The 25,550-nt window shown below is 32.3% G+C and overlaps 5 protein-coding genes across 5 annotated transcripts; 3 read left to right on the forward strand and 2 right to left on the reverse strand.

Annotated features, from left to right (window-relative positions):
- Positions 1 to 716: 716 nt before the first annotated feature.
- LOC138940362 (uncharacterized) lies at positions 717 to 3,641 on the reverse strand. The gene is made up of 3 exons (XM_070309199.1): positions 3,365 to 3,641; positions 2,503 to 2,679; positions 717 to 865 (listed from the first exon to the last, which is right to left on the reverse strand). The coding sequence occupies exons 1-3, from the start codon at positions 3,639 to 3,641 to the stop codon at positions 717 to 719; spliced, it is 603 nt and encodes a 200-aa protein (XP_070165300.1).
- A 5,493-nt stretch (positions 3,642 to 9,134) lies between these two features.
- On the forward strand, positions 9,135 to 9,911 carry Osi12 (DUF1676 domain-containing protein Osi12). Its single transcript, XM_070309024.1, has one exon. It carries the CDS (start codon positions 9,135 to 9,137, stop codon positions 9,909 to 9,911), a length of 777 nt encoding a protein of 258 aa, XP_070165125.1.
- A 1,426-nt stretch (positions 9,912 to 11,337) lies between these two features.
- LOC138940032 (uncharacterized) lies at positions 11,338 to 12,315 on the reverse strand. The gene is made up of 2 exons (XM_070308513.1): positions 12,039 to 12,315; positions 11,338 to 11,525 (listed from the first exon to the last, which is right to left on the reverse strand). Exons 1-2 carry the CDS (start codon positions 12,310 to 12,312, stop codon positions 11,338 to 11,340), a joined length of 462 nt encoding a protein of 153 aa, XP_070164614.1. The 5' UTR covers positions 12,313 to 12,315.
- A 4,905-nt stretch (positions 12,316 to 17,220) lies between these two features.
- Positions 17,221 to 18,959, forward strand: Osi13 (Protein). Its single transcript, XM_070308680.1, has 2 exons — positions 17,221 to 17,413; positions 18,661 to 18,959. The coding sequence occupies exons 1-2, from the start codon at positions 17,221 to 17,223 to the stop codon at positions 18,957 to 18,959; spliced, it is 492 nt and encodes a 163-aa protein (XP_070164781.1).
- A 3,183-nt stretch (positions 18,960 to 22,142) lies between these two features.
- Osi14 (DUF1676 domain-containing protein Osi14) lies at positions 22,143 to 24,167 on the forward strand. Its single transcript, XM_070309236.1, has 3 exons — positions 22,143 to 22,359; positions 22,892 to 23,077; positions 23,791 to 24,167. Exons 1-3 carry the CDS (start codon positions 22,143 to 22,145, stop codon positions 24,165 to 24,167), a joined length of 780 nt encoding a protein of 259 aa, XP_070165337.1.
- The last annotated feature ends 1,383 nt before the right edge of the window (positions 24,168 to 25,550 follow it).

Consider the following 25,550-nt stretch of genomic DNA (forward strand, 5'->3'; position numbering starts at 1 on the left):
GTATTACTTTTTTCGTCGACTTAATACAAACGTATTATTCCACGAAGAATACACGATATGTAATGTCATTGATTGATAAACATGTGTTCGAAATTATTTATCTAATAATTTGTCAACATTTCGTTAATATTGATCTACATTAATTAGAATACAAATGTAAACTCAAGAATGATATTTCTGTTTGTATATTTTTAAATTACTATATATTTTAAATTTATATTTTATTGTTATTATAATTTAATTGTAATTAATAGACTTAAATTTAATTATTTTATTAAAATTAAAAATATAATATTATTTAAATAATATTCGATTTAAAATAATGTGCGTTTACTTAATAATTTTATGGAGATTCAATATAGACTATATAAAAAATTTAAGATATAAGAGAAAAAATAAGACAATATTTTTTATTTAAATATTATTTGTGATTAATAATATTACGTATTTATTGGTTATTATACGTATTTATACTTTTACTCTTAGAAAGACTTACGAACTATTCCTATTGTGTACAATTTTGAATGTACAAATCAATTTTCTATTACAAAATAATCACTACGTAAATTCATCAAATATATATTTAAATACATATATCTGTGGTAACTTTATAAATAGCCTTATAAATAGCCTTATAAATTAGTTAAATAAATAATTTACTTTATTTGATATAATAATTTTTGTCATTTAAAAAATACATATAAATTCTATTTTCATCAAGGAATCCGCTTTCGGTATTCATAGACGTAATCACTACGATCATCTCCGTAATCACTACGGTGATCGTAATCAACGCTTGAACTATGGGTTTGTATATAGCTAGTATGTGGATGTTTCACTACTTCGTAAGAAACGCTTTCATGATCTGAAAAAAAGTTCAATTAAGTAAAACATTTGATTTAAATTAATAGTTTATCTTTTTGTTATATGTACAATTATGAATTCTCACTATATTATACACAAAAATTTCAAAAGATTCCAAATGATCAGCTAAGTTCGCAAAATATATGTCCAAATTGGAGAGAAAACGATTATAAAATATATATATATATATATTACTATCACAGATCTTAAACATATAAAACAATTAAAGAAAATAACAATAAAAAATGAGCTAACGCGGTTACAGGTGCAAGGAAAAATTCCGAAATAATCTTAGATACTATATTTATTAGTTGAATAGACATTTCGGTCTACTTTGGACCATCTTCAGTAATTGTATATAAAAAAGATAACACAAAAAGAGAAATTAAAAAAAAAAATTTTAAAGAAATTTAAAAAAAACAAAGAAATTCATACAGAAAGAAGGTGGATATTTGAAATTCATTAATACATATATAAAAATTAATGGCGTATATCCAGTATTTAAAAAGTATACAGAGTCCTAAATCCCTTCAAAAGCTTCTCCTGGAGATACCTCGCATCGCTCCTTAGGAGGGAAAAATGCCAAACGTAATATTGTAAAGCATTTACATCAAAAAACAAAAAAATAGTTTAAATCCTCAAAGTGATGCAAAACATTTAGACAGCCCTTATTTACTAATTTTGGAAGTTTACCAAAAATCTGACCTACCGCATCGTTCTCCCCACAATCATTTTTCAATAAGTTTATATTATTGACTTGTTGGAGCACTGAATATCAGATTTCTAATTGATCAGATATTTATAAAGATTAGTCATAATGTTTATATTGAGAAGTGCGTTTCGTTCACATGGATTTTCGCGCTTCTCTGGTGTTTTTCTTGACGGATTGCCTTCATTATTTCGGATAATTTTCATCAACAACTTTGTCATATTTAATTAATTAATAATAATGTAGAAATAAAAATACTTTACAATTACATTTTTCTTCCTAACGACGAGAACTGGTGGAAGATATCTCCGACATTTTGAAGGGGTTTAGGGCTTGGTGTATTTTTAAATATTACCACCGCAAATCTATATTCTCCTTTAATGTACGTATTAATGCATTTCAAACATCCACGCTATTTCTGTATAAATTTTTTTGTTTTCTTATTTCTTTTACATACAATTACTGAAAATGATCCGAAGTGGACCGTAATGTCTATTCAACTAATAAATAATACATAAGATTATTTAGGAGTTTTCATTCACGCTTGTAACTCGCATTAGCTTTTATTAGCCCATTATTTATTGTTATAGACATATACAGAGCCTTGTCATTTTAATTTTTATTTTAGTAGTTAAAGAAAAAGAAGTAGAATTTTATTTAAGAGAATCGATTTATATGAGTTTACAAATTTGTACATTTTTATGTAATGTTTATTTTTAATATTCTTTTATATTTCATATACATTCTCCAAAAATTTAAATAATTGTAATTTTATCATTATTTGCTATAAAATTGCTATAAAAACGAATATATATTTGTATGCATTTTTCTCGATTATAGAAGCTCGAATTTTCGTAATAAATAAAGATAAATATAAACTCATATAAGATTATAAATTTTAATTTGATTTACCTACCATATCTACGTACCATTCTTTTTTAGAATTGCAGCAATAGCAATTGCTAAAGCTATTTTGGCAATCACTACTGCTTTTCCTGCGAGAGCTGCAACTCCATGTAACAATCCGTAAATCAATACTGCTTTCATAGCTGCAAACGAATATAATAATACTCTGTTGCCTTTTTTATTTTTCTTCCTAGCAGAAACTGAAATGAAAAAACAGCGACTATTAATCACACGATCTACTTCAATATCACAATATTAAATTATTATTAATCGCAATATTAAACACTATCAAATTGTTTTAGTAATCTCAATTTTAACAAGATTGAAATTTTTTATATTGTAAATAAATAATATTATTTATTATATAAATAGTATTATTTTTTGCAAAAATAATAAAAATATTTGTCAAAAATATATTTTACTATTTATGGTTTCTTGTTAAAGCGTTATTTTATTTTGATTATTTCATTTAATGTTGCTGATCCAGATTAAAATTATTGATGCTTGATACAGGTTAGTAAAAATTATCATACACTCTTTTAACTTCTTTTCGTATTAATAATTTCTCATTTTTTTACAAGTTAAATATCAAGTGCCAGGTTTTTAAGATTATGCACAGTAAAAACAAATAGATATTTCTACATTTTTTAAATAATAATTATTGTACAAAAAAGAAAAATATTATTACCAAATGTTTCTTCTTTTTTTTTTACTTATTATATTAGTATTCTAATTGAAGTTCTCTTTGGGATAAAATATTTCTATTCCCGTATAAAATTGCTTCAGAAAGTATGAGACATGCAAATACATTTATTATTAATTGTACTATTGTATAAATAAATATACAAGTTAATTTAAAAGATAAGAGGAAACTTTTTCTCTTACCTTCAGCTACATTATTGTCATCTAGAGATTTTCGTCTAATGTCTCTGCTAATTTGTGTTTCATTTTCGCGATCGGACGAGGAAGTTTTAAACGTTTCATTGGTTCCACACGTGCTACTTTCATTGTCAATACACTCGATTATCCCCGAAGTTTTTAGTAAAAGCTTTTTGTTTACAGGCTCGCAAGAACAAATGGCGATTAAAGCGCCTAATATTAGAAATCCGAGGAGCCGCCAAAGCATGTTCGACAAGAACTGACGGTTTGTGCAGATCGTCATCATTTATAGGCGCTAGCAATTAGTTGTAACGGCGGAGCAAAGTGTTGTTACGACATACAGAGCGTGAATGCATCTATGATAAAATGCATCATGCGCGTAAAATTATTCCATAACCAGTGCTATAGAAACATGCGGTATTCCGCATGTTTCTACACACATGTGATGGCCGTGTATATATATATATATATATATATATATATATATATATATATATATATACATAGCCAATATATTGTATTATCAACGATTATCACAATGTTAAACGGAGTACATGAAGCGTAATAAAAGAATAAATTTCACCACTATCATTGTGTTCGTCTATCTGAAGTGTGGAATAATATATACGTGAAGATGCGCGATATGTAGAAGTTTGGCTCGCATTCTGAACATTCGAATTTATGTTTAGTGAGATAGATAGATAAAAAGGAAGAAAAAAAAAGGGGATACTTACTACTGCGGAGAGTATTAAGTAGATGAAATTTGAAATTCATTTTAACATCGAATAATAAGCATCGATGAATATGTTGGCCAGAAAGAAAGAGAGAGAGAGAGAGAGAGAGTAGCTAGTTTTATGCAAGTATTACTATGTATTTTATGCTTATATGTATGTAATGTTATAGATTTGTAACTTATGCGCGAAAAAGATAAGTTATTTCAAAATTACACGACATCAAATAGACCGATAATAGAAACGTTAAAGAAAGTAGAAAGTAATATGAAATATATAATTATAATCTACCGTTACTAGTACCTTATTTATCTTCCACACGCAAATTATCTCCAATATTTTCGAATTAGTTAATTGATTCAAGGTATCTATTGTTAGTTATTAAAAAAATAAGGAAATCAATCAATTAATTAAATCTTTCATTGTGTCAAGTCAATATTTGATGTTACTTATCCTGGCAATTTTTCAACAATATTTTAATTGTAAGTAAATAATTTTAATTTTCATCTCTTATATGCATATTATCCTGAATTATATGTCGCCAAACAGGAAGCGACAAAAGAAATCGTTACATATTAAGATGGAAAAGTTGCTCTGATTTTATTATCCATTATGATGTATTAAACGCACGCGTGAGCTAAATTAAACAGATAAGTAGATTGTCACCAAGTGAATGAGAGGCTTGCTTTTCACTTGTTGCAGCTCCCACGATTCTTGTGCGCCAGAAAGTGGAGAATAAGGCCTAAAAAGCATAATCTCTTTCTTCGACGAGTGTTTTGTATGCCACTGGGCCAATCGAGCATCCTCGATTCACTACTCAGAATATGCAGGGTTACAGCCTCCGAAGGTTATCGGCTATACGCATCCTAACATAACATGAAGAATGCAACTTCCGCACTTTAGTATCTAGCCGTCTGAGAAATTCTTCGTACATTCTCAGTGTTAATATAAAGTATAATTCACGTTCTCTCTGTTATTTTCTCTAAAATAAATTTTCAGCATTCAACAATATTTTCAACAATATTATTTATTAAAGGAGTGTTTATATATGTACGACCCAACTGGCAATTTATTGCTCGATTCTTAACACAACGTTTCGACCATATGGCTTTGGTCCTTATCAAGTGAACTAAAATTACAATATTAAATAATGATAATCCCGTTAGAAAAATGAAATAAACAAATTTATGTACCTGCATTAGTTAAAGTTGAAAGAGAAAAAAGTCGCTATGTCATAATGACACACTGTGTCAACCTCTCTATTTAAGATACCGAGAAATAGCTGAAATGTTGTTTATTAAAAAATATGACAACACTGTTAACTCTCAAAAGGATACAGAGAATTTAAATAACATTAATAAAGGTCGTTTAGTCTTTCTCGGTATCTTAAATAGAGAAGTCGACACAGTGTGTCATTATGACATAGCGATTTTTTTCTCTTTCAACTTTAACTAAACATAAATTTGTTTATTTAATTTTTGTAACGGGATTATCATTATTTAATATTGTAATTTTAGCTCACTTGATAAGGACCAAAACCATGTGGTCGAAACATTGTGTTAACAATCGAACAATAAATTGCCAGTTGGATCGTACATATATAAACACTCCTTTAATTTATATCTACTGGCATCTACATCTCAAAATTAAACATCAATATTATTTATCTATTCATGTGTTTGTAAATTTTGTTTTACGTAAATTTAATTTTTTGGTACTGTCTTCTTTTTGTATGGCGACAACATCTGTTTCGAGTAATTATATCTCAGATCATTAAAATAATTTTTTGCCGTTACATCCGCGTGTCGCTTTAATTAAATCAATTCCAAGGTTGTGAATTGTGGTATAAATTCCCTCATTTTACTCTCAGATTTTCGCGGATAAGCATGATCTGGTAATGAGCTAAGTCAGAATCCTCCGCGTGTGAATCGCCAGAACCACCTGTTGCTGATCGTTGACCTGAATCTAATAAAAGGCAGAAACGTACTGTTCTCGTCTAAAATATCTCTCGAGAAGATCGCTCACGATGGTATAACTTATTGCCTCATTTTTATTATTCCAAGTTATGTTCTATCATAGACATGCTTCTGCACACATGAAATCTTTATTATGTGAGCCGCTTTTTCACAGCTTGACTAGATTATCTATTTATATTCTGTTTTTGTAAAATTAGATTCAATGATATATGGAACTTATTTTAATTTTCAATTTTCCTTAGAAGGGCTAGTCGTACACCCACAGAAAAGATTACCGGATCTAATGCTATTATATCTTCAATCTATCATAAAATAGGATCGATATAGCGACAATCATATTTATATCATTGAAAAAGGAATATTTTAATCTTAAATGGAAAATTCTTAAATCTAGAATAAAATGCTCTTGGTGCTATCCCGTTAATTTTCTCACAAAGATGAAGATGGAAATTTGTAGCAATCTAACATCAAGTTATTCTAAATGCAAGAATATATAAGCTTAGATTTGTATATGTTACTCTTGTCTCAAGATAGTAAGACAATCTTATTTAATTCGAGAGAGAAGAAATGGAATTATTGATTTAATTTTAAAATTGTTTTATTTTTATACCGCATAGGGTTGTGATACGATTAAATATGTCAAGAATATTTTTTATCTCGTTATCAGAAATCCTTTCTGAGAGTGTATATTATCGTGATACAATAGTGAAATTCAAAAAATAAAAAAATATTCTCTCGAAGAGCTTTCGCGAATTAAACGCCGAGAGGGATGTATAGTTATTAAGATAAATATTTTGATCGAAACGTCCTACTTATCTACTTTTGCGAACGATCGAAAGCTCAAATCCGCGTTTGCGACTTAAAATTTGAGGGGTATCGGATAATTATAAATAATAATGGGATCCAACCGTGCGTAGGCTCATTGCGGCGGAATCCATTTCTTCGCGCCGTTCGTGAGAATATAACTGCGCTGCGAATGTGGCACGGGCCTTAATACAGTTAAACACCGTCTATGTGGGCCCGCGGCACTGACTATGGGATAATCGCGAAGTAGGTAACAGCATAGGAAGATGCTGTTGTCGCATTAGAGATGCGCTAACCTCGATTGAATGTGTCGGTGGTGCGTCGCAGGCTCAGCTTCGCGCTTCTAACGAACCGTGATACGACAAGAAAATACAATAGAATACATTGGGTCCGGCGATCTTACGTTGCGAGTTTACAAACGTTATTAATCTTATCGAACAGTATACTTTTGTACTGGAAAGCACCGATATTTTTTATCTTTTGCATACAATTTATATCAATCTGTTGAAAGAAATTAAAGTCTTTGTTCCTCTGTTATAATTAATAATAAAAGATATTGAAAAATAATCATTTTACGAAAGAATATAATTTTTATAAAACTTCTAAATTTTACTTTTTCAATTCCTTAAAAATAATATTTAGTTTCTAATAATTGTAAATCGGTATGGAAGCATGTTCGATGTAATGACTATCTTAACGTAATCGTAATCGATATAATGAATGCATACGTAGGTTAAAATTGGCAGCAATTGAGTAAATTAGCTAATTATATGTTATAAGATTTTTGCTTCTATGTTCCATGCTCGTAATATTCGTTGGTAATAATTTTCATTTGTATTAATAATTTCCATTTATTGCTATTGCGAAAACGAACGTGAATTGATTTATGTAACGCGTTCTAACGATTATAAGCGCAAGATGTATATAATTAAAATGCAATTCGTGCAAAAGTGAGATGTAATGCAATTGTAAATTTACTGTTACGTAACGTAGTAGTATGATAACTGTATAATTATAGAGCGTGTTAATATTGTATTACGCTCGTCTTACTTTATTGTCAATAAATGCTGTTAATAAATCTGGAACAAAAAAGATTTCTTCTTTAAAAGCACATCTAACTAAAGAAATAATTAGCAAAAATAATCTTTCTATTTATACAATAATTATTTAAATTATTTAAATCCTAGAATAATAATTAAGTGTTAGCTGAGATGAAAAATCAATCGGTGAAGAATCATTTGCAATAATTTGCTACATTCAGCATATATACGAAATATGTAATTGATTTTTATTATTATAATTTATAAATATCGCTGTCCAATGAGAATACGCATATGTGTATACGTTCAGGGAAAGTAGATCATCCTTGTCCTTGTAATTCCTCACCAATCTCGCGTCGCAGGGAAACCTACGGTAGGAAGGTCACGAGCTGTCCGCAGCCTGGAACTAGTTTCTAGCATCCTCACGTTATGCGGGGGTCAGCGAGATCACGGTGCCAGGTACGTTGCCGATGAAATTCACGATGCTCCCCTCTGGTTTCATCCCGGCATGCTGCTTCTCCTCCCGCGCGAGATACGAATCTCGATGTGGTTGCGTACAAGCATAGCGCAGGAAACGCATACACGCAGTTCTTCTTCTCGGTGTACAAACATACGTAGTCAGCACGGCGAAATTTAATGAACGAATCACGCGGCGGACGTTCAACGATGTCTCGATCTCGAGGCGCGAGTGGGTCTCTGTGTCAGGAAGGGTCACATACTCTTGGCGCGCTACCATTAAGAGAATTTTTATCCCGTTTCCGTTCCCCGCCGCGACAGCAGCTGTCTAGCGCGTTGAAAGAGAAAGAAGAGGATGAAAGGACGAGAGCTCGCGAAGAAGGAGAGGATAGAGAAGAGGATCATCCACTCATACAGTGTAAGGTCGTGTCGTCACGTGCACCGGCACATCCGTTCGTTTATACGAGAAAGAGAGAGAGAGAGAGAGAGAGAGAGAGATACCTTCACCCCCTTCATGAAGGATGGCATCTAGATAGATGGCTCCTCGCTGATATATATCGGTCTGGCAACTTCGTCCTGGCGCCAGTTCTCTCTAGTCGAGGATCATTCAACACGTGGATGCGCGCAGCCTTTTGTAGTATCCATTGCGAATTTCGAATCGCGTATACCGTGCGATCCCGATCAAAACGAGGTGTCCGTGATTTAGTCTCCGACTTTGTCTCTACCCAGTCAAGCGTCCGCGAGTTTCGGGAAGCCGTCCGGGTCCAGGATGTCGGCGATTAAGAATTTATCGAAGTGCGCGCTGCTCTTGTTAGTATGCAGTGCGACTATTCACGCCGACGAGGACGGCGGATTTCTTGAGCTAGGATACCGTGCTCTTTATCGCGTCTACGAGGAGTGCGAGCATCGCAATATGGCCGTATCGCCGTGTTTGAAGAAGAAGGCGATCACCTTCTTTGAGAGGCTCGGTCGTATACAGGCCTTACCGATCAGCGACAATCTCGAATTAGTCAGAGTCGCACCCTTGGCGAACGATAGCTCGAAGGGAACGGTCTCTGATTTGGAGAGGACCTTGGCCAGGACCAGCGGAGGTGCCACCGACGATATCCTCAACAATATTTTGTTCGAGCGCGTGGCCGCGCTATTGAACAGTTTCAACGTGCAGATCAGCTTACCAAAGACGACTTCCGGCGATTTAAAACGAAGCGTCGAGGAAGGTCGAGGAAAGATGAAGAAGATGATGGGCATGATGATGATGGGAATGGCGATGAAGATGGCCGCGCTAATTCCTATCGCTTTAGGTGTACTTTTCCTACTAGCTGGCAAGGCGCTTATCACCAGCAAGATCGCCTTAGTGTTGTCGTTGATTATCGGATTGAAGAAGTTACTGAGCCAGAAACATAGCCACGATCACGGCGGATGGCAACAAAGTGGCGGCTGGGACAGGAGTCTGAAGGGAACCGTAGGCACACCTGTTCCATTAATGAAGGAAGCCGATCGTGAGTACGCTCAGACCTTGGCGTATAGCGCGCGACAGCAGCATTGAATAATTAAAAGCTGTACGGAAAGCAGGAGATCTTCAGGTTACCTGGCAGAGAGCAACGCCTGTATCCGAAGGAGCAGATAATACGCGATATCCGAGACAGTTCAAGACATCGAAATAGATTTATAAACTTATTTTACGGTATATTTTATACACCGCGCAATCCGTCTATAAAATTCACTCGTCTATAAAACACTCATTCACGCATAAGCGCATAAATTATGAGAAAAGAAGAGAGTAAGAATGAAATGTATGGGTGACATTAATATGGAAATAGCAAATTGTGAGGAAAAACAGGATAAAAATTTTAAAAATACTAGAAGTAAAAAAGAAAACTTTAATGATGAGCGTGAACTGTCTCAATCGTGTAACTATTTTCAGAAGATTGTTCATATGAAAATAATTATCCTGTAATTTTTCGCTTTTTAAATTAACGTCTATGTCATAATGTAATGCCGGATATAATGAAATAATATAAAAGATCTTCCATAAAAAGCGGAAAATGCGCGAACCACAGCTAGAATATAAAACATAAAGCAAAAGGAATTGCAACGGCAGGTGTTTGTATTGTATTTCCACTACCTCGGCAAATAATCCAGCGACAATAATAGCGAGATAGTAAACTTCACGCACGCGAACTTCTAACGGCGACGGTTAAGAATTTTCGTTATTGACAATCGTAACGCGATCAATCTTAAAGTCGAGCGAAAAGATGATAGATTTCATCGTTATTCATTAGCCGAATTTGGGGTCGTTTCTCATTATATTTATTTATAGTACTACCGCACACACACACATAGTACACGCGTGTAGGAGGCAGAATATATTTATTTTAGACTTATAAAATAACTTTAAGGAGAGAGTTTTTGGAATGTGTAGCTTGCGACAAGTACTTATCAATATATTATATATATATATATATATATATATATATATATATATATATATGTATACATGAATATCTTTATCGACGTTACTAAAATCGTGTGTTCAGTAGAGTAAGTGTGACGATTAAAACACTTGAATATTAAAATGTTGCGAATAAGATATATACTAATTTAATTCTCTGTTAATATTTATTACATAATAACGCGTAGCGTTTTTCCATTCTTATGGTGTCTAGAAGGTCGGGGAAAATAATTTTGGCTTAATATATCATATTTATAAGTATATACTTGACGATGCGACGCATTCTATGAGATGTATACGACATGTATACGTTTGATTCCCGAGAAGCGATTATAAATTCGCCCTTGAATGTTACTTCGTGTACACAGGCGTTCAATATTCTCAAACAAATATCGATTAATTACACAAGTATTACCTGACTGTAAATTATTACGGAATAAAGTCATACGTCATTTTCACTTTCTATGCATTCTTCATGCGCGTCCTTCCCAGAAATTCTCCAAACATTAAACCTCGCTTGTCAGTGTACCTTCAATCCTAAAACTGCGGCGAATAGAGCGAAGAAAAATCCTGCAAGAAGCGTCGTTCCCTTGAGAAGAAACAGACCGCCGAGTATCGCTGGTATGAGGGCAATGAATTTCAGCTTGTACGCTATTAGTAACGCCAACATTGTACGGTGGTGGCCCGTTCTTCGTCTACGTGCTTCATCTAAAACTCACGTCACAATGAATATTATTAGAGTATATAAGCGTAATTTTAATTTATTAAATCACAGAAACATTCTCTAAATTATGTATTCTTAAATACATTATTATTTAATATTAAAAAATTTCATAAGGTTCTCTCTTTACAATATCGTTATAGTATTGTAGTTAAAATTTATTTTATATATAAATTAACATGGTAAATGGCATTTTACATATATCACTTATTAGTGATAAATAAGAATATATTCTGAAAGTGCCGAAAAATAAGAATATCATATGCTATATCATGTTTAATAAAAGCTATATCACGTTATAATAAAAGGCATCATGATAAAAAAAAAAAAAAAAAAAAAAAACCCGTTATACAACGGTATTATTCATGACGCCTCATTAAAAGACGACACGATTTAAACGTAATGCTCTCTACGATATTTTTTCGAGCCAGCGTAGTTGGATAGAAGCGTTTCTCTCTGCCAACATTAAACATTTTATGACGCTGATTGCGATTAGTTACCTCGTGCCTCCACTCCGCTCCTAGGCTGGACACTACGAATGTCCTGAACGTGCATCTCGGCCAACGTGTCTCTGGCGACGCCATCACCGGTTGAAAAAATAGGACTCTCGGACGTGACATTGTTGTACGTATACCTGAGGATCTTCCTGCTGGATGTGACGGCTCTCTCCTCCGCCTCTTGCCGCTTGTCTCGCAACGATCTCGAGTGCTCCATCGCGCGGCTGACACAATTCAAGGTCAGCAAAATCGCAACCAGATTAACTCTCGATAGCATCTTTTCCCGCGTTCATGAAGAACGGGCTTGGCTGAAAGTTCACTGACAAAATCTGCTCGCGGTTTCGTCCACGATCTTGCTCCTTGAAGATGTTATTTTATCGTCATGACATCATCACGTATCGGCTGTTCGTCCAGACGCAGTATCCGAGAAACGTTTTCTCGAATCGTCCGAATAGATAGACACCTTGTTTTTTTTTTTTTTTTTTGTTCGACGATGCGGCGATTCACGAGAGACGAGCGTTACGGCTCCTTACAACATATCTCTTCTATTAGCCGCGTTGCTCTTTTCTTATTCTATACGTTTTACTCCGTATGTATACGGGATTTTCGATTAATTTTTGACAAGGGCACCGTACTGCGCACCAAGTACAAACAGTGTAGAAAGATAGAATGAACGGTGCAACGAGCAACCGTGAACTAACCGATCCACCGTTGATTCCTCGACGACAAACTGACCGGACGCCGCGGATGCCGCGTCGGGCACGCTTCAGTTGCCGGGAAAATCGGCAGTCCGTGAAAAATGAGCTCCGACCGGCAAGCCAGCGATATATACGCGTGTGGTAAACACTATGATCTAAATTGTCAGTACCGATATATATGTATATATATATATGTCAGGTTATATTGCAGAACGGTATACGATGGAGGTGGTTGTCATAGATAAGGAAGTTTCTGCGGGTGTTTCCGCCGCGCGAGAGAAAGGGAGTCGAGGCGTATCTGCGACCGGGTGTGTTACAGGGGCAGAAATAACCTTGTAAAACACGACGGCGATACGTCGGCGTCGTTTTGCGACGAATGCGACTTTTTCAGTTAAGCAGATATCCGGGCTGACGAGAACTCGATGAATGGTTCTCGTGTTCGCGTCTCGTTGGATATCATAGCGATTTGATTTCTGCTGAATGTTTCTATCTCGATAAAAGTCAGTTTATAAATTTGATTAGAAATAATTCTCGAATTTCATAAAACACTTGATAAAATCCTGATGCGTATCCATCGTCGTTATGCTAGATGATATTAAAAAATTAGTATTTCTGTTTATATTATATTTATAAATTAGAATATTCTTAAATTTTACTGTAACTAATTATTGGAAGATATTAATTATTTTGACAAGTAATTAATGTTTTTTACATAGATAAATAATTTCAAAATTGGCTAAAAAATTACACGCGAAGATTATATTTATATTTTCTTGACATATTATCCAATCTTTTACGAGTAAATAATGTTTTATATTTTTAAGTTAAAATAAACGGTATTTGATTTAATTTAATTTCGTGTAATTGTATTTGAAACGATATCCGATAGATGTTGTAAAAACTGTATTTATTCCGTTTTATTTCACTCTACCCGCTTTTTAACTCCATTATGCCACAGAAATCTTTTCTAAATCTCTCTCATCGATTGCTTCTTTCGTCAGAGCGTCTTACACTTATCACAGAGCATCGTGGACTGCACTACAACCTACATTTTGCTACATATTTATCTGAACCATCTAATCTAAAATACTAAAGCACATAGTTTACATCTGAGTGCATACTAGGATGTTGATGTTGTATTGTATATTGCTGTAATGGCGAGTAATATAAATGAGCATCTTGTCCATTGCAGGATAGGAAACTGGAAATTTACATATTTAACATGCGGAGATTACAAATGATCGGTCGTTTATAATTTCGACGAGGTCTATTTTTTAAATCATGCTCAACAAACACGCGGGTTGCTAATAAGCCACGACAGCTTTAAATGATCCTTGAAACCCGAGCATATTCTCTTCATGTTGCGTTTAATGTACCAATCTACATATATAGGTATATCGGTCTGAAATTATTTATATATTTTCTTCATTCGGTCATTTTTTCATTTACGAGATCTCAAAATAGTGCAAAAAGTTGCAATATATTGATGTTTAAGAAAAATTGATTAATTGGTTAGATTTCCCATTCCTTTTCTCAAAAATATAATTCAGAATTCAGTCGGAAAATATTGTTTCGTAATGTAATACAACATATGGTAGAGATTTAAATATAACACAAAGTCTCTAATTAAATAAGACTGCGCCATTAAATGATAAAACAATATGATTATTTGAAATTGTTTATAACTGCATCAAACTTAATTCAAATTATTTAGCGCTTAAGTGGTAGATTTTCATGAATATCAAGTTGAAAATAAATGGTAACAATGTAACAACTCTACATAATTAAGATAGAGTATTTGAATTATGTTCGCGCACGAGATTCATGAAACAGAAGTGTTGCGCAGCGTGAAATATTCCGTTTTTATCACGTGATTAATAGCTCGATAGTACGGCAATTATTTTCCAGCAATTATCACCTTCTTATCTGCTCTGAAAATCACGAGTCACACTCTCCACGTCGGACAAACTGATGTTTAACAGCTATTATCATGCATATACTCTCTCCGCGACTTTCTTCATTCTCGGATATTGCGTTTTAGTCAATTTCACCAATATTAAGCCTATGTATTTACAATAGTAGGGAATCTGCATGCACTGATTACTGCTCACCGGTATTGATATTGTCTTTTTTGAATGCAGTATTTCTAATTTGTATTAATAAAGAATATCGCTTATTAATTGTCGCAGGTATATATACAGCGCTACTTTTACATTATTTTAACCATTTTAATATTATTAGTTACAATGTTTTTATCGCTCTTGAAACCGTCAGATTAGTTATTTGAAGACAAATTATACTAACGCATTAGTAGAGTCTCTCGTGTATAAAGCCGGGAAGTCACATATCGGTACAATGATTTTATTCATGTGCCACCTAGATGTATTACCTCAGATTTCCTGGGAAAAGAGTAAGGGATAATTTGACTGTTTTCTTCACGAACTTGAATCCAAATTTACATTAGCCGCGATGAATAGAAGGGAGACCGGAAGATGAAATGAAGAAGACGAATACATTGTTGATTACGCCTATTACATTGCCATTGTCATATTACAGTTTTTTTTTTTTTTTTTTTTTTTTTTTTGGAGAACATGATAAATTTTATATAATAATTATTACTCTACATTTTGTGACTAATAAAATATAATTATATTTTGATATGTATAATATTATTATAACTAATCCTGAAATTACTATAAATTTTCGAAAAATATCTCAATTATTAATTGATTTATTATTAATCAATTATTGTTTTATCTTTAGCATAGAAAATATATTAATTGATTTTACAACAAATAAAAGAATTTTGCTAATGAGTTAACAAGTGATATCGTAAAATCACTGAAAATTTCTATATGAGCATAATGGATATGATTTGCCAAACTTATTTACACGAAACGTGTTATTATTACTTTTAGTTATGATCCTTATGATTTTGATGAATAGCAGAGGCTCACAAAGAAGGAGTCCGTCATTAACGACATAGTAGCTCCATTCGTAAAGTAAATTTTTTTTTAGTATGTATAACGGTATAAAATAATAAAAGGGGTACTTGACCATAAATTGAAACACGCATGAGAGTTTCAAAAAATTATCTATTGAATAAAAAAAGTATGCCTGTATAAATCGCAGATAAATTTATCAGCGACTTATTAATAATGACATTCTTTTTGCGTGTGACGAAAATTATTTTCAATGATATTGACTCTAGTCTTTGTAATTTATCTATAAATTTATCAAAAAATTTAATTTCTTTCAATGATAAAAATGACGTTTGTGTCTAAATCAATAGAAGATTTATCAATATATATATATATATATATATATATATATATAAAGATTTCTATATATGTACCATATTATATTTACTGCTTCGACATTTGGCTATCATGCTCAGACACCGAGTATCAGTTTTCTTATGCGTTAAATCGATTGATGAGCATAAAATTACATCCTTTTGCAGTCTATACTGACTAATTAGTAAGTCTTGCTTTCTATAAAGCAAACTGTCTTGTGAATGATTAATAATTGATATTTAAGTTTATACATTGCAATAAAAAATATGATATTATTCAGTAATATCGTTTATTAAAATCTCTAAATCAATTGATTTTATTATTTTAACTTTCATGTAACTATGTAGTAAGAAACATATTTTAGATGATTTGTAATTTGCGACAAAACTTGGGACAGAAATCTGTAATATTTATAATTTTATATTTATAATTTTATGCCTATATTCTATATTCTATATGCCTACAATAATATTTATGTATATCTTAATATATATTTTATTTCTTCTAACGTTTTGTCGCAAATTATAGATCGTTTAAAGTGAGGTTTATACGACAGTATAATTTTGGTATACGTATAAACGTAGGAAATTAATTATATATTATTATCTTCCGCAATAATCAATATTATTTAATTGATTATCTTCAATTATACATTCGCTTTCGAAATGAAATGGCGTAAATTGAATTACTTCTGGTTTACTTTTCAGCGATAAGCAGACCGCAGGTTACGAGCATTGGAAGCACGTCTCTTATACTCGTAACTATTCGAATGTGAAACAAATTCAATAGAACCACATACTCTCACAACAGAGAATAATGATGGTGAGGACGTTCGATGGGGAGAATGATCCATTTACTCCGGTCGAAATATTCCAAGGAAGATCCTTCGTCGAGAATGGTCAACGTAAACAACGATCCAATGAGGTAGACTATAGCTCAGGTGGTACGGGAGTGGACGTTGGATCCTTCGTTACGCATCAGTACCAGGTTAGATGGATAGTCTCCTCCTCTGAGCTTTTCACGGTCCTAGTATATAAACTAATTCCGGTTTGGAATGAATGTCAGTTAAAATATTATTGGCCAACAAGTCGGTTGCGATCATAAGATACGCGTAGTTTTCGTTTTTCGGATAAAACGTGATCGTAGAGTTCGTCGCGAAAAAAAAAAAAAAGAACTTCAGATGCTAGAAAGATGTTACTGCCGTATGTGTTGCTTTTGCTGCCCGTTATCATCGCAGCGCAAGAATCACAATCAATGAACACGCTGGATCGAGAGATACTACGAAATGACGGTTCTAAAGACATTTTAGATTGGATTGGTGAAAGCTTTCTAAATGCCATCGACGCATTTTTTCCTGATTCGAGATTGTACGGTAGTACAGAAGGTACAATATATCGACAATAATAAATATTTTAGTTGAACGACCATCTCTTTTTCTTAATGCATGTTTGACGCTTGGTACCCACAATCAGATTTTGTTTTATTCTATGATGATATATAGCAGCACATAAGTAGACGGTAAAATAATAAAGTAAAAAAAAAGAAATACTATTAAAATATATATTGATATTAAACTTTAATTTTTTTATTTATCCTTAAAAATTACATTTTAACTTACATATTTTTATAAGTATCAAAAAGGAATATTAAATTGATATAATATGCACAATAAATCGAAATGCATTAACATTACTTCGAAGGAGAAGAGATAGTATTGATATCTTTACATTGATAAATTTTAACAATTGTATATTAATAATAATTTTACAAATTCTTTATTTTTAATAACTGTATTAAGTAATGTTGGACAGAAAAAAATCAAAACAATAGAGAACTTAGGATATTTTTAATAAGCGCAGAAGAAATTAAACTCATACTTCATATACGCAGTGTAATATCAAAGTAGTATGCTCGCGAAATTATTAATCGCATTTCCGTATACATTGCTAAACACAATTTTTTTGGGATAGCAATCATAAACTCTTTTTGCAACGAATCTTATATAAAATATCTTAAAAAAGGAGTTGTTAGAGATGGCTAATGTTATAATGCGATATTTTAAACTTTTAATCATCAAAGAACTATATATAATCGGCGCGGTACAATAATTTGATGCGAAAAGAAATGACGAGACATCGCACATTAATCATATGCTGTTAAGGAAGCGTATAATTACACATGTCGTCCATTAAATATGATGCTTTTGGATTTACGACGCGAAGTCTCCCGATACAAAAACATAAGTGGTCTCTTTCTACTCTACTTCATTTTATTAATTTTCATGATGATCGTACTTAATAAGGGAAGATACACTTCGATAAAGCTCGTCATATACATCCCGGTTTTCTCGAGAAAGCAAGAGATTCTTCTCTACAATATTTAATATAATATTTTAAACCAACGCGATTAATAGAACGTTACATGCAAATGTAGTACAATATGTTGAGAAAGAGGACACATGATACATACATATATATATATATACAATACTTTACTTAACAGGACCTTTTTTATATATACATATTGTAGTATAAAAAATATAAATATAATGATCTTATAATTGTATTAACATATAATCTTTTTGTTACAACTAGATTTTTGTTTACTGAATATTTGTTTTATTAATTACAGAAAGTAAAAAAACGAAGACTAAGTTGAACAAGTATATTATACCTTTAATCGTTGGATTTGTACTAATAAAATCGATTCTACTGCCTTTGACATTGAAGGCATTGGCTATTCTGAGTGGAAAAGCCGTCGTACTGAGTTTGATGAGTTTGATACTGGCAGCCATAGTCGGATTGAAAAAAGCCGCCCAGGAAGGCAACTACGAAGCGAATAAGTATAGGCGACAGGATACATATGATTTCGATAATATACAAGAGTTCGAGCCTTATAGAATTTACAAAGAGCGACGTAAAAAGAAGTAAAAAAAAATTAATAACAGTTAATAAAATTCTTTCCGTTATAATTTCTCACTCTTATTTTTATATATAAATACTTGTTGTACTCGAGAATATTAATTATACTTCGATACTTGATACTTTGATAAAGCAGTTGAAAAAAAACAAAACAATGTTATATAGGAAATTAAGAATAATGTTTCCTTCTTGTTTCTTAATATAGCATTTTTCAACAGTCTTATTTATAATTATTTAATGATTATTTATTTATTTATTTTAGTATGCAAGTATGATAAAATTAAATTCAGACATTGTAAATATAATGTATACAGATAAAGCATAATATACGTTATCATATATACCAAGTACTGTAAAAGTCTCTCTCATTCCAATTGATATCACTGAAAGAGAATTTTACAACGGAAATGTGTTACTTGTCCATGCTAATTGTGTTAACTGCGACATACGATAATCGAACGCATATATTTGTGAAAGTTGCGAGAGACAATGGAAACTTACGGGCAGAAACGTACCATGCAACTTATTCATTTACTATAGTCTCGATATGATAGTAATGTAGAGAAATTTTAACACGAGTTATCCGAATGAATCCCGACTCATTTCACTGGCGTGATGTAAGAGAGAGAGAAAGTTCCTTGATTCAGTAAGGAACTAGTTTGTAAGCAGCGTCTCCATTTTCCAATGTAACTACATCAAAGTTAAATTATTCAAGCATAAAAAAGATTAACAAAATGTTTTCGATATAAATTTGACCGCTACGATTATGATGTGTATGAATTAATGTAATTAAAGTACAAATATTAACCATATGTATATTAATTATAATGAAATAAATGATTGTAACTATTACGAGAAAAGTATTTATTTATTATCGTATAATATATGTTAAAATTGTTCTCTTTAACTTCCGTATTGTTTAAATATAGGTATAACTTTAACGTAAAATATTCAAATTAAACAATAAATATATATATACATACATTGTACGACAAAAGATTGAGAGAAAGCGAGAAAAGGAACCATTAGTCCCATTCATGTAAAGAATAAGACGGGAAAAAATAAAGATAAGATTGAAACTCTCTTCTGACCCGAATATAGGTTGTCGACCTTCAATTCTTTAAGCCCTGCGCAGTTGAAAACGCCCTTAAAGTATTTTTATCTATTGTGTAATCAAATTTTTCCATATCTTGTTTATAATATAAATAAGCAGAGTATGTAAGAAGCATAAAATTGTGTATTGATAATAATTTATATTAATTAAATACGATTATGGAGGTAAAAATGTTTTAATTATATTATGCCTAATTCTTAACTTCCTATATCGTACAATAAATAGTTAGTAGGATATTTTATTTTCCGAAAAAGGAAAAAAATATATTTTTAAAAATATCGACAAATTCCGCCAAACTAAAGATCACCTCTGTATGAATTCCTCTAAAGTACTATATTCTTCTTTATTGTAGTAGAGGAAGTAAACGACGGCACCGACGGTACTCGTAACCCAGAAAATTAATCAACAAAATTGTCTCCGCTCCTTTCAAGTCGGACCGTTACACGAAGATGACAAAGTCCCCTCATACCTGTTAAATATTTAAACATATTCACATGGAGTACAATGGAATTCCTCTCGCGAATAAGTTATCTGTTACCTTTCTAAGTAGCTGCCACTTGAAAAGTAACATCATAATGGCTTTGCACCGTGGATTATTGTTTCGTCATGTGACATCAATTTTTCTTAATTCGGCATATATTTTTAGCATGAATTTTAATAAAATTAATGACAAAGCTAAGAAGAAAAGTATGTGGTCATCATAGGAATTATTAATTTTCTATTTTACAGTGAAAGTGTGTTACAAACGTCGCTTACTCACGTAACAATTTAAGACAAATTCGTATTTCACGATATATGTTATACGTGACGTAATAAAATAATGACGAGCGAACAAAAAAGTCAACAAGTAAAAAATTTTATTAGCTCGAGTTATATCAGAAAACCTGTCGAAGATGTAATCTGTAGTTCATGTATTATGACCATGTGTCTGGGTCAAGGTAAGCCAGCTTGATGCACGTGTTTCTACTGGAATGCATCAAACCCATTCTATAAAGGTTACAGAACTGTGGTATCTAAAAAAAATTTTAAATGCTGCTTCAAATAGAAACTTAAAATTAAATTGATTTACTATATTGCAATTTAACAGATTGTTTGATATAGTCTTAAATATTTTTGTTAAAATTTAAAGTTAAATATGCAATACATGTACGCGTGTATGTATATATATATATATATATATATATATATGTGTGTGTGTGTGTGTGTGTGTGTATTTATTTTATCCACAATTTTAAGATAAATTACTACTAGAAGTTGTCAACACAAATTAAGTGCCGCCCAAATGCACACGCACACGCTATTTGCAAGAAAACCGTGTATCAGTAATCGTAAAACATCGTGCAATCGTGTATGGCGGTAAGGTGCGAAATGTATGCAAACCTCTCACCTCCATTGTTGTCGATTCTCTAAACAATCTGCTGAATGTATTAGAAAATATAGAAAGTGCCATTTATCAAAATGTTATTATATCTGGAATTTTGATAAAAGAGAGGAGAAAAAAGTTTTACATCTTTTGAAATAAAAATCGCAATTATAAATACAATTATAAAATATTAAATCACGTTTTTTTCTCAATTGATCAAGATACTATTAGCTTTTCACTCAAATCCCTCAAATGTCCTTTTTCTTTATAAAGGAATAATCTCTGTAAATTCCTGATGAATATTATCACCCCTATACTGACCTAAATACAGAGTGGTTATTGTGTGTGGTAAACACAGTGACGTCTCCCATGTTAAAAGGAACGACTTCTAGGTCCGCCCAAACGGTGACGCATCACTCGGCGTTTGTTTAAAAAATTATCGAAGAAAGTTTTCTGGGGAGGTGGCCATTGCCGACATCTATAATGATGAGTCGTTCGTCTCACACGTCGTCGTCATACACGTTGTCGTCGGCTAGAGTGGGGGATATCGAGGAGGGTTCTCTACATGGTGCACACCTATAAAGATCGAAGCGACGCAGGGCCAGGTCACACTTTGTTCCGAAAATTTTCCGGAGAGTATTTCTCCGTTTCTCCGGCTGCTGCTTCTCGGTGTTCTCCGTACCGCGACGACTCGACGAGTGATCAGACGACGAAAATGAACAAGTTGCTGGCACTAGTACTTCTCGCTGCGTGTGTCCTAGCTGGACCTACGAACGTTTCCTTGCGGCCGTCCCAGGATCTGAATTGTTTGGAGCACGACGATGCTCTCGTCAGTTGCATCTTCGTCAAGACGATCAGCGCTCTCGATAGGGCGGCTCGATCGAGCGACATCGAGATCGTCGACGGCGTGACTTTTGTACGAGACTTACCGAGTAAGTTTTCACATTTATTTTATGTCTAAACTTATTGAGTCGCATTTTAAAGAATGCAGGATGCGACTTGATAAAAGATCAGAATGTTACTACATTTTTAGTAATATTTAATTTCGATCATCTTTTTACAATTAATATTATAAGATTATATATATATATATTGTGTGTTAATATTGTACAACATTGATTTTATCATAATGTAAAATTATTATTATAATATAAAATATAATATACATACATGTATTAAAAAAATTAGTATTAAAAATACTTATAGAGTAGATATCTAAATTCAGATAAATAGATATCAAAGATATAAATACGAAAGATGTAAAGGAATATGTTATAGAATTACAAAAAAATTATTTAGTTGCTTTTAAATACGCTTAATAAAATTAAGCGAAACATGTATAGTATACAGTATAAATATACATTGAATTCTGTTTGTGAGATATTGTAAAAAAGATAGAAATTTATATAGAAAATTGTTAATTTATTATTTTACCAATAAAAAGAATTGATTGTATGATTATAGTGGAGCGCGTTGGAAAGAGTTTAGACAAGTCCGAAATGGAGATGATGAATGAATTACCACGCGATAATTCCGACAGGACGATAAAACTTGTTAGCATGCTATATGATTCAGCAGTCTCCTTCCTAAAGAGTCATAGTTTGAAACTTAGCATGCCCGAAGGATCAATCTCTCGTGCTCTGGTTGAAGGTAAGTCCCTTGTTTCCATCAAATATTTCGATTACGCAATTGTCTATGTTTTCGTAATTATGTCTAGACGATGAACGTCACGGATTCGCGATGTCATGAGTATAAATGAATAAGCATACCTTTCACCTTCGTGATATCTATATGTACAGCGTCAAACCTGTTCCGGATAAACTCGTTCTCTTCGAGGAAGCATGTGAAAGATTCACTTTCTTTCTCAAATATATTTGAAAAAGTTTAAGATGAGGTTATTGTGTTGCATTGTTTATTAGGATTAGAATATAACAATTCCACCTTGATCGTACTATCCCTAAATGTATTCAATTTCTTTTAATTTCCAAATTTTTTCCGAGTATATATAGAATATTATTTATCTTATTGAATTAAATCTCTCTTTCTTTATATATTAAAAACTTGTTAGTAACAGTGCTACAGTAAATACATGTAATGTTAAATTAACGTATCGATAATCGATACCTCTTTTTTTTATTTAGCAAATGATTAATAAATTATAATAAATTATTATAAATAATAAATTTAATTTTTTTGCACATCAAAGTAATTAATAATAACAATTAATGATAAAAATAATAATTAATTTTATCTATTTGCATTGATTTATATATATATTTATATTTTTTAAACTATACAATAAAATCTCTAATATAATTTTTAAAATACTAATCGAATCAACTTTTTTTTTTTAAATTAATTAGGACGCGGGAAGATCAAGAAAATGGTTTTGCCGCTGATTGCCGCAGCGGGTCTCAAGATTTTTGCGTTGGTACCGATCTTGTTGGGCGGCTTAGGCCTGCTGGCTTTGAAAGCCTTGTTCTTCGGTAAAATCGCCCTACTAGTCGCCGGCATCGTAGCGTTCCAGAAGCTTTTCGGTGGCAGCAATGTGGCAGGCAGTTTCTTCGGTAAGAATCCGGCACCTCTATTTTATGACACAGCCGCCCCAGGAAATTGGCCCGCTGCTGGTTCCTCAGGATTGCATCAAGGATACAGGAGCTTTGACACTGTTGACGCGAAGAACGACGCCCACAATTTGGCATATTCCGCTCACGCACCAGTTGCTAACGACACAAATTAAACGAGGCCTCTTACTCGAGAGTTCCATGAAATTATGATATTACCGAAAGCCATATCTCGCGGGGCCAAAACATCTCCTCGCAGCCATCGGACCCACCTACGACTGCTAGATTAGTATTTATATATATATGTTATAATGTAATTTATCGACTATAATATAAATTATTGAACAATCGTATATATATTAAAATAATTAAATCGTTTGTACTTAATAAATTATTCATAGAAAAAATATATGTGTATATATTTGTTGCTTTGTTTTTGTATGTGCAGGCATAAGAGTTAATTGCATAACACGAGAAGTTTGTTCTCTTTTAGAATGCATATAAGAATATAAAATTTTAATTCGGGGAAAATTATGGTCGCAAATATTCGACACAGCAAGGTGCATAGAAAATGTCATACGTGATTATTTTCCGTTAGTGCGAGATGATGACAATTCTTCATGCAATCAAAGTCGTCCCGAGCTCATATGCGATTCCAATCGGATATGGACATACCTACGGGTCATTTACACTCCCACTTCTGTCTTATTCGGTCTTTCTTTCTCCTCGGCTGTCACCTCTGTCGCTTGTTCCATTTCTCTTGTTCGAGTGACTTCCGACTGCGCGATTCGGGACACAAGTTTTACATGCCATACCGTGTCACCAAGAGACACGGAAATCTAATTTCCATCAGAAAGTGCGTGAGATGCGGCGATGATGACGCATATAATTGTAAACATAGAGGATGATAATTACCAATTGTAACTCAGACTATTTTATGCATATGTAAATCGAATAAATTCTAGATATATATAATTTCTTAATGAGAAATTGCTTAACCGAACAGATTTTTTCCAATAAATTTATGCAACGATGTAAGATATATGCTGAAAAGAATAATTGAGTAAACGTAATTGTACTTAAAGTCTAATATTTTAATTACAAAATTTTAATTTTTGATCATATAAAATTGTGTAATTGAATGCTCATATATTTTGAGATTTATGTTAAAATAAGATTAATTTGTTTCAAGTTAATTAATAAGACTTTTGAACTCTATATTTAATTTTAATTTAAATCATCATAAAGAAGAAGCTTTTTTTAATTTAAGACACACGTTTTTACATATATAGATTTCAAAAAGATGCATTTTCTTAATTAGATAGTTAATTTTGCACATATAATTAATAAATATTATTAAATAATTGGAAAAAGATGCAAGATAAAAATTAATATATGTCCATAGTAAAAATAAATTAAACGAAGATTTCAGTTTTAACCGAAAAATTCGTTTCAGTCTAAAAAATACGAAGAATTTCATAAATCCGAAAGTGATCATGAGTAAAAGGAAAATTTACTCGTACCGGTATACTCTGCGTCACGCGATTCTTGTTCATGTT

This window comes from Polyergus mexicanus, unplaced genomic scaffold, assembly GCF_030449975.1.
Source record: "Polyergus mexicanus isolate NDT 795.1 unplaced genomic scaffold, iyPolMexi1.0 SCAF_16, whole genome shotgun sequence".
NCBI classification, from domain to species: Eukaryota; Metazoa; Arthropoda; class Insecta; order Hymenoptera; family Formicidae; genus Polyergus; species Polyergus mexicanus.